The sequence below is a fragment of the Tachypleus tridentatus genome, chromosome 2 (genome assembly GCF_004210375.1).
Source record: "Tachypleus tridentatus isolate NWPU-2018 chromosome 2, ASM421037v1, whole genome shotgun sequence".
NCBI classification, from domain to species: domain Eukaryota; kingdom Metazoa; phylum Arthropoda; class Merostomata; order Xiphosura; family Limulidae; genus Tachypleus; species Tachypleus tridentatus.
The window spans coordinates 12,962,146-12,972,914 of NC_134826.1; the positions used below are offsets into that span (position 1 = coordinate 12,962,146).

A 10,769-nucleotide genomic window follows, 5' to 3' on the forward strand; every position below is an offset into this window, starting at 1 on the left:
TCAAAAAATTAAACACTTTATAAATATGTCAAAAAATTAAACACATTATAAATATGTCAAAAAAATTAAACACTTTATAAATATATCAAAAAACTAAACACTATAAATATGTCAAAAAAATTAAACACTTTATAAATATATCAAAAAACTAAACACTATAAATATATCAAAAATTAAACATTTTATAAATATATCAAAAAATTAAACACTTTATAAATATATCAAAAAATTAAACACTTTATAAATATATCAAAAAATTAAACAAGATAATACTTTATAAATATATCAAAAACATTTATATTATAAATGTACACTACAAAAAAAAAGCCATGTTATAAAAATATAAAACTTCACTGAAGTCAAATACATTTTAAGACAAGACTTATTCAGCTGGGCTGTGCTTTGTCAAGCACATGTAATATAAGTTGTGTCAAGCACATGTAATATACTCTTCAAAAAAAGAAACGCAAAAGGGATATTTTTGTTATTTTAAAGAGAAATATATGTAATAACGTTACAAGCTCAGAGTATGTGATGTTACACGTGTTAAGGCACTGATTGTAAGATCAAAATGACAATAAAAGTTGTGCACTTTGAAAATGGAAGAAAACATCGGATTTTTCGCCAAAACACATTCGTGTCCAATAAATCTGTTTGAGAGATCTGCATGTTCTGCAAGTGCAACACGTGCAAAATCCCTATAAAGTGACGGGTTCTCGGTTTCCATAGCTCAGTGTTAAGCCACCGACACGCGCAGCACAGTTACGCCAAGACTGACTGAAGCACAACGCCATCGGTCGCTTGGAAGCAGGTGAATCTCAATCAGATGTTGCCAGAGCTGTGAATGTCCACCCAAGCACCATCACAAGGCTATGGAATCGTCACCAACAATATGGATCAACTTGTGACCGTCCACGACCTGGCAGATCTCGTATGACCAAGATCGCAACATCCGTTACGTCACCTTGGGATAGGACCACACACTTCGACATCTACTGCCTCAACCATACCAGGCTGCGTAGGATTTCGATCAGACCGTGCATAACCATCTACGATTCTTAGGCCCCATGTAACCCCTCATGATGAAAATCAACGACGTTTTCAACATGACAACGCCCGATCCTCACACAGCCCGACTCACCACTGTCTTCTTGAGACACCACAACATCAACATTCTTCCCTGGCTCTCCAGATCACCAGATTTAAACCCCATCGAACATCTTTGGGACGAGTTGGACCAATGTCTGCGACGGCGACAACCTCAACTGCAGACTCTATCTCAGCTTGCAGCAGCTTTGCAGACTGAGTGGATAGCCATTCCACAGGATGTGATTCGTCATCTCATCGCTTCCAATGGGCAGGAGATGCCAAGCAGTTATTGATGCTCACGGAGGGCATACTCGCTATTGGCGTTGAGTGACGTTAAACTTCAACTAGTGAGTGGACTTAGCTTTGCAGACTTTGGATGTTCAGCAGTTAATGTGCAAAGTTTCACACATGTCATACAGAACTACCCGGAATAAACTTTTTAAGAATATGTTTCAAATTTTGCCTTTTGTGTTTCTTTTTTTGAAGAGTATATAAGTTGTGTCAAGCACATGTAATAAGTTGTTTTCATAGACAATATCTGTCAAACTGTAGGCTGTGTCCACTAATGTGTTCTTAAAATTCCAAAATGTTCAGTAAAACTACCACAAACTTCTTTTCTAACCATAAAAGAATCTAAAGTATGTTTGAAATGATGAATCAAATTTAAAATAATAATTTGATATCAATAGAGTATATTATTAACTTTTGTAAATTTGGTTTCCTTACTAAATGACTCTTGGTAACAAACAAAAGAGAACTTAACCAGTAATTAACATAATATTTTTTTAGAGAAATATACTAGAACATTTACTTTCTTATTCTTTGATAGATTGTTTAGGCAGAGTACTCATGATGAAACTCTGTAGAATGGACGACAACTGCCTTTTGCGGAGGCACAAGTGTAGGGAACGACATTTCGAAAGTTTCATCATTTACTTTCTTATAAAATATTGTGGAACAAGAAGTTAAATGTATACATTTCTAATGTAAATATAGCATCTCTAGGCATAATACTTTTAACATGAAATTTCTGTATCAGTCTTTGAATACAATGTACACAAGAGTGATAAAAACCTAACCTGTTTTGATCTTTGGATGAAGGAATAAACTTGCAACATTCCCTCTTTTGAAATTTAGTCTCAATAGCAAACTGAGTCTGAAACAGGAAGAACTCATTAATTTTCACATTACAACAACCACAATGTTAGAAACAAAACATTATTTGACAAAACGTTTATTTGAATGTGTGACTTTCTGTATTAATCTACATATTTAACAACTGATATAACTAAAATGCAATTGCTTTCATTCATATGTTATTCATAAACTCAAAAGTAACTACTGATAATCAAACAACTGGTTTACTTTTAGATGCCAATTATGGTAAGATAAGCCTCTACAAGTATAAACTGAAAAAAAATAAAAGTTAAATGAAAATCTTGATATGTCGAGTAATAAAGGGCCTTGACTGAACGGTTATGATTCTGATAAGTGATGAGTAATAAAGGGGCTTTACTGAACAGTTATGATTCTGATAAAAGTGATGAGTAATAAAGGGCCTTTACTGAACAGTTATGATTCTGATTAAAGTGATGAGTAATAAAGGGCCTTTACTGAACAGTTATGATTCTGATAAAAGTGATGAGTAATAAAGGGCCTTTACTGAACAGTTATGATTCTGATAAAAGTGATGAGTAATAAAGGGCCTTTACTGAACAGTTATGATTCTGATAAAAGAATTAGCACAATTAATTTAATGAAAAACAACTATATTAATGTATTTGTTCGATTTAATTCAAGATAACATTTACACTATGATATGAGAAGCCATAAACAACAATAAAACAAGGTGAACTTTATACAAAAACTATACCAAGAAAACCAGTAATGATATTCTAATGCACTTCATCCAATCACCTGGAAACAATAACACAAATTAAAACATTATTCAAATAAAACATAAAAATAAGTTTAATTTTATGCATAAATATAAAGAAAAGTTAATAAAGCAAGTTAAGTGAAAGATACTTATACAGATCTAGCTAGAATGAGTGATTGATAGTTAAAAAACATTAGCTCTAACAACTGAAATAATTTGATAAAACAGCAATATTAACACTGCACAAAATGTATTATAGTTGTATCTAAGAAATTATAATCAACTTGTGTTATTCAATCAAAATTTCTTTCTTAAATAACTTTAACTACACTTAATGAAAGAAGACAAAAATACTAAAATTATACTTTCTTTAGTTTAAATTCAGTTTTATATTTTTCTCCATACTTTTGTAACAGTAAGCATAAAGTATTACAAGAGTACCGTATTTCTGATTTACTTTCAAAATTATACAAAATACATTTTCAATTACCTCTAAGCTTGCTACAACCATGACTTAAATGTCAACATCTCAGAGTTTTAATTCAAGAAGTCAGTTTCTTTTATAAGACTAGAATGTTTAAGAATAAAACAAAGAATGATAAAAGTATTTAGAAAATAGATGCAGAGAAACACGAATCACAAAACTCTTCAAACATCAACTTGTAACGCATTCGTATTTCTCAAGTTATTTCATTCAACTTTGACCTATTATCAAAATAAAACAAATTACTCATTCAGTGCAACCAATTTTTATCAGATATGCTGTATATAAATTGGCATGTTAAAAGATAAGTTTCTTGACAATATAGTTTTATTTACATTTACACATATCGAATAATAAGTAACTAGGTAATTTCACAATAACTAAAATAAGACTGGTAAACATTCTGTCCCACCAATTTCTAAATACAGACATTTTAATCTGTTAATTGTACAATGCTTTTGAAAAATCTGACGATAAAACATCATGTTGTGTAAACCTTAACAATTATATTTTCTTCAAAGGTCAAATGACCAAAACTCAGAACAAACCTTTGTGGATGCTGTCTCCATAGTAACCATAAGTAATTTCTTTCCACAGGAAGAACTCCCCACTTTGACAGATCCTTTTATGTGTTTACATTTCTATGCACTGCAAAAAGTATACAAATTTCTTATCAGTAAAAAAACATAATAATCCCATATTATTTATCAGGAAGAAACAAACAATGAATTGTTTGTTGAACAGCATTCCAAACAGACTCAGGAATGTCACCAAGACATAATATTCATCTTGGAGTAAGTGTACAAAATCAATACAATAACACTAAATTTGGCATCAGGTTTTTTTGTTCCTTGTCTAAAATTCGACATTGTTGTGTTCGTATCTCTGTTTACACGCTAATGACAGTAAACCTGACAAACATGCTTAGATATAATGAGAAAGTTTCTTAATGTATTTTTTATTGGAGATATATACCCCCATGAAGTAGCTACAGAATTAACTGGTGATAAGGACAAAGCTTTATGAAACCTCTGTGAATCATGCAGGGGCTTTGAACACTGCAAAGGATCATGGGTATTCTATTCTGGTTATTACAATGGCCACAAGTACTCTATTGTCATTATTATAATGTCCATGGGTATTCTATTCTGGTTATTATAATGGTCACAAGTACTCTATTGTCATTATTATAATGCCCATGAGTATTCTATTCTGGTTATTATAATGGTCACAAGTACTCTATTCTGGTTATTATAATGTCCATGGATATTCTATTGTCATTATTATAAACCAGTAAATAAACCATATGATTCCACTACCAAATAATTTTATTAGAACACAAACCAGTAAATAAATCATATGATTCCACTAGCATATAGGCCCAGCATGGCCAGGTGATTGAGGCACTCAACTCGTGATCTGAGGGTCATGGATTTCAATCTCCATCACAACAGCCATGTTTGCCCTTTCAGCACTGGGGGTGTTATAATGTGACAGTCAATCCCACTATTCGTTGGTAAAAGAGTAGCCCAAGAGTTGGCAGTGATGACTAGCTGCCTTCCCTCTAGTCTAACACTGCTAAATTAGGGATGACTAGCACAGATAGCCCTCATGTAGCTTTGCACGAAATTTCAAACAAACCAAATCCACTACCAGATAATTTATTTTCTGGTTTTGCGTGCTAATAAAACTATTTTATTTCACTACCAGACAATTTTATATAAATCACCCCTACACTCAATAAATCTCCATTATTTGTAACTTAATATCGTATATTTAAAATAACTGTATTACCCAAGAAAAAAGCTTGACATGTTGAACGTATGGAAGAAAGCATACTCTTAGTTTATCAGGCAAAACCTACAGAGCAGTAATAACAGATCAATTTATATAATATGAACTGATTTGAATAGTTGTATTTTAAAAAGGTTATTTTATCAGTTTTATATTTACAAATTCTCAATTTATAAATATTGAAACAAACTTTAAAATTAGTTCATACTTTCAACTGCATGTTCCTCTCGTCCAGTTAAAATACTCGCTTACGTAATGCAAGCTACACCATGGAAAGTCGAATGTAGATACCTATATTTTGGGTTTTTCCTACAACCAGTACATACTAGTTTTATATCTCAGTCTAACAATGGTCGCCTAGACATCGCCGTCATCGTAAAATGAAAATAACAAAAGAAAATACCAAGGTGAAATAGCTTTAAATACTACAAGTCTAGGCACGTGATATGCAAGGGCAGGTTCGATATCTTCAACAACTGTTATCACACGATACGAGAAATTTGTGTCACCTCATGCTGTGATAAAAGAAAATGGTTTGAAACAATGGCTATCATAACTTGTGATAGCCATGGCACGTGACAAAGGAGAAACTTCACGGAAAGCACCTCAATAGTATACGATTAAACATAGTTAAACACACTTAAAGTTGTGTAACACAATATAAACGTTTAACTGTACTTGCTTTATTTTGTGCGACTAGAATGTCCTGATTTAAATTCCCAGCTAGTATGGGATCGGTACAAATCAACACATACACAGAAGAAACTTATACATTTATCGATATTTAAAAACTGTACTCAAATAACTTAGTTATCCTGTCGATATCTGCGAGTTTATTACACAACTGACTTGTCTGATAGTGAACTGGTGACTGTTTTTCGACGTAATTAAAAACAAGTAAACAGGTATCCGTTTGTTTATACTGACAGTATTAAGACTTTCAAACTTTGCTATATAAACCTACACATTTAGAAACACGAACACGAAATCAAAATAGCTTTATTTTTCAATGAATCAACATTCCTGTTAAAGTGTTGGATTCAGTTTTACACACGTTTCTTATCGGTTCTACCATCACCTACGACACAAGTCAAGAAATATATTTATCTGAGAGTATTTAATGAAAGGTTTTATATTTCAAGAAACTTCATATTGTATTTTCTATCTTCACCAGAGGTAAGTGTCTTAAGATAGAACTAATATGGCTAACGCCTAAATTGACTTGATTTGTTCGCTTTGTTTAATTTCGCGTAAAGCTATTCGAAAGCTGATTACAGTTTTGTGGTGATAAATTAGAGGAAACAGCTAGTCAACACCACCCACCGCCAACTCTTGTCAAACCGAACGGTGAAATTTGTCCGTAAGTCTAGTGCCCACTGGCAGGACGGCATATCTGCGGACTCACAACGCTAGAAACGTGTGTTTTCGATACCAGTGAGAGTCAGAGCACAGGCAGTCCATTGTTTACCTCAAACAATAAATCGTATGTAGCATGCCAACGGAGTTGCATGCCATGGGAGCCATTTGGCCACGATAGGCCTAAAATTGTATTTAATTATTACCTTTATTTCAACCTAAATCACACAGATATATTCAACATTGTTTATAAGTGTACCTTAGCCTTAAGTACTCCTAACAACAATAGTACCAAACTGACTAAAAGTTCATTTGAATTATCAAATGTAACACTACACATAATTAGTTATACTCATTACTGGGTTAATTTTTAGTTTCTTGTAGATATATCGCTTTGGTAATGTTAACTTACATATTCACACACAGATAAATATTCATTCATATTGGTACACCCATCTTTGTTTATTGTTGTTCTAAACAGACAAGTTTTTAAAGCAGACTCTGTGATAGTCTGTATACCATTTGTTCCTTTCTCATACAGCCAAATCCCTCAATTCTTGGTTGGTATGGTAGTGTACATCACCTCAGTTCTGGTAAATAGTGTGATATAGACTCCTCAACACTGCACCAAAGTCAACTAGCAGAGTCCTTTATCAAATTGAGCATTAGAATCAACACACTAGCTCACAATCCCCATTATACTGTGAATAATCAAATATGGATTATTTATTCCATCAGATGAAGGTGTCTGTTAGCACCTAACCATTACATATATTATCATATCATTAAACAAAACTTCTAGTAATAGTGACTTACAAATCATCTAAGTCTAAACTTTAATGTATGATGTTATTCAACAGTCACATGACATCGGATGTACAAGGTTTTCATCGTTAGTCTGTTTATGACAAACTCATGTTTATTTTACTAAATATCAGTGTATGCTCAGCTGCAGTAGCTGGTAATTTATCAGTGACTGATTGTATATGCTACTCAATATGTCCAGTGTTTATGAACTGTCCTATGTTACTCATCTTTAATAAGTTCTCGGGACTACTCTATGTGTCTTTATTAAGCTAGTCAAGAGTATTCCTGATGACTTAGTTGCTATGTTACAGAAAAAGATTGTAACATTGATGTCTGACTTAATTTTACAATACTGAAATAATAAATTATCAAACATTCAAAGATTTAGTTACTTGTGTAACTATTGTCAACAGTGATGTATTCAAGACGTATGACATAAAAATGTGTTAATTAGTTAAGTCATTTTAATTTCAACATTCCTTCAAAAATATTGCATTTCTAATATGTTCACAGTTGAGAACCACATCACAACATATTTACTCAAATTTATTCATTACTAAAATTTTCAATTTACAAAAACCTGATACTAGTTTGTTAGGATATCACACTTCCTCAAGATAACAAATAAAGTTATAGAAATGTGACAATAATAAATAATTATACATGAAGAAACCATATATTTAAGAAAACTATACTGACTGGAGGATTAACTTGAAATTCTTGGCTCAAACAAACAAAAAATTAGATTGCTTATGGTCGTAAATATTTAAACAACTTGGTGTTCAAGCTGTATCATAATATACAAACAGCCAAGCCCAAAGAAAGGTTAAGATATTAGTATACAGTCATTAAAACCTCAGGATAGCAAAGTTTAAAAAGAAACATTATATTTAGGGAAACAAGGAACATACTGCTACATCTATATTGTTCTCTCCACTAAATTATTAAAATAAAACAACCTTTATCATCTTTTTTTTTTTTTTTATCAAGCTTTCTCCTAAACTCACTGAAATTTGTTGCCTATACAACATAAAAAGGTAACCCACTCCAAAGTCCAATTGACAATGTTAGCGAAATAAAATCTTAGGTGAAGATGACTACTATCCTGCTAAAATTTATATTTGTGCCCCCTAATCCTAATATACTCACTATTAAGTATGAAAAAAGATGACACATCAACACTATTGGTTCCCTTGACAATTTAAGCACGTCAGTAAACCTTTTGTTTCTTAAACAAAAGTGTGTGGACACTTTATAACCAATGTTTTTCCCATATTTATTTACACAGATAACCATAACTATATTTATTTATCTCACAGATAAGAATGGGGCTGTCTCAAAATTACTGTAAATCCACACCTTTTCCACTACACTAACAAATACAGTGGCCACAAGACTTATAACAAACACCAAAAGGTCACATAACTAAAGGACAGAACAATTAACCTACACAGCAGGCAGTTTTATTACCGACCTCATCTCCATGAACAGTAATACAAGATGACCATACAACATAGGACCAGAAACAAATAAACCTAGCTACGTACAAGTGTCAGTACTCCAAACTGGTATAAGTTGTATATCTAGTACATTCATCATATATACTTATGACAGGGAAACAACAGGTGCTTCATCCAAATGTTTTTTTTCATCTTGGTATTCATCAGTACCATGGGCACACCAAAATAAAAATAAAGAAATTAATATGTTCATGAAATACACTGAATATCTACGATAAACGTGTCTGAATAACACAGACTTGGATATTTAGCAACCTTAAAGTGTACACTACAAATATGGTATATTCAAATTTAAAATAAAATATTAAATTTTTTACAATAAATTATACAATGTACTAATGATCATAAGATATAAAGTAAGTTGACTACACATACAAAACAACCAATAGAAGCTTCTGTTACATATACTAAAACAGATGCAAAAAAAGGTATAAAACTAGAGAAATAAAAAAACCTAGATAAATGGCTTTATTGTACATGAGAATGTTTTTTTTCTCAAAAATGTGTATTACAAATGGTCATTAATACTTTTAAACTTACTGATGCTATTGTAATGCTGGTAAAGACTCAACTTGTTAATTCTATAAACACAAACCTGGACAATATTAATGACTAGACCAGACAACAAACATAGAAATGTTAGATCCAAAACTGGTAAGTGGAAAGATGGTTTGCATTTAAAATATATTAATTTGAAACTTATTTGCTTTATTTTGTGCAAGGAAACTGACAAATTAAAAAAAACTTTTTAAACAGCATGTTTTAACCAAGAATAGTTTAGGACTTATTTATAGTTTTAGTTTTTATGGACAAGTTATTTTACCTCTACCACAACAGTCTGTAAGGTTTATCTGGGACATTGTAATCTGTAAGACTAACATTGTATGCATGTAAATATATACGGTTGTAACTTCTAATCCCACACAACTGGAAGTATTACTAGTAATCACTATTGTTAGTATTAGCACACACAAAAGTGCCAGAAATAGTACAAACAATTGGTGTGGAGAAATAAACAGTAAAATGGAGCTTATATTACAAGTTACAACACAAAACTTACATGTCACTATAACAGTGGAGGAGGTACACGTCTTACCAAATTCTTACCCTTACGTCAAACCAACTGAATAAAGCCGTATACGTAATTTTGTTATAATATTAAATCGAATCATAACTCATACTCGAATTCATTGGAGCACCACTACAGTCTACGTTACACAGCACTTAACAATAAACTTTAAAAAAAAACAACACGTTTCAATCTTTTTATCATTGAAGATATCAAAATTTAGTAATTAAACGATGTATTTTTAAGTTTTCAATATTATATCTTTAACTCTGAGTTTTATGACTTCTTTTCTTATAATTTTAATTTAAATTTTCCCAGAAATGTAACCTACCAATTAATAACTCAACACCACTACCTTTCTGCCACGACTAGTAGGCCTAAATACTGTTTACGCTTCTTAACCAAAAACCATGGCACAATCTCAAACCCTAGAAACAGCTTTACTTGCAGGTGGCCAACGGAGTCACTTAAGTATGTGACGTCACATCCAATAATTCAGCTTTGTATATACATATATATATCTTGGTGATGAAAGGTAATATAAAAACTTAGTCGCATTTGATGTACCTTGAAGTAAGTGAACTTCATTTTCGTGCTCTTGCAAAATGATGTCGCCTCAACACAAAATGTTTCAAAAAAGATACAAAACGACAATGATATTATAGATGGAGATTTTAACTGTGTTATTGTAAATCCTGTTTTAGAGCAAATAAACGGTAGTTTAAACAGAAATGAAACTATAAGTTGGCTAAAACGAGTAATCGATAAATT

General features: G+C 31.8%; 1 protein-coding gene across 6 annotated transcripts in view; it reads right to left on the reverse strand.

Annotated features, from left to right (window-relative positions):
- The window catches only part of LOC143238397 (transient receptor potential cation channel trpm-like), a 60,893-nt gene extending 50,384 nt beyond the window's left edge, over window positions 1-10,509 (reverse strand). For 2 of the 6 annotated variants that reach the window (XM_076478605.1, XM_076478567.1), the window contains exons 1-3: window positions 10,330-10,476; window positions 4,001-4,100; window positions 2,169-2,245 (exon numbers count right to left, since the gene is read on the reverse strand). In XM_076478605.1, coding sequence (XP_076334720.1) covers window positions 2,169-2,245; window positions 4,001-4,030 — 107 coding nt within the window. In that variant the 5' untranslated portion in view covers window positions 4,031-4,100; window positions 10,330-10,476. Of the gene's footprint in view, window positions 1-2,168; window positions 2,246-4,000; window positions 4,101-5,454; window positions 5,788-9,989; window positions 10,260-10,329 lie in introns of those variants that run through there. The other 4 variants (XM_076478594.1, XM_076478583.1, XM_076478574.1 and 1 more) reach the window with 4 other exon arrangements.
- Between the last annotated feature and the right edge of the window lie 260 nt (window positions 10,510-10,769).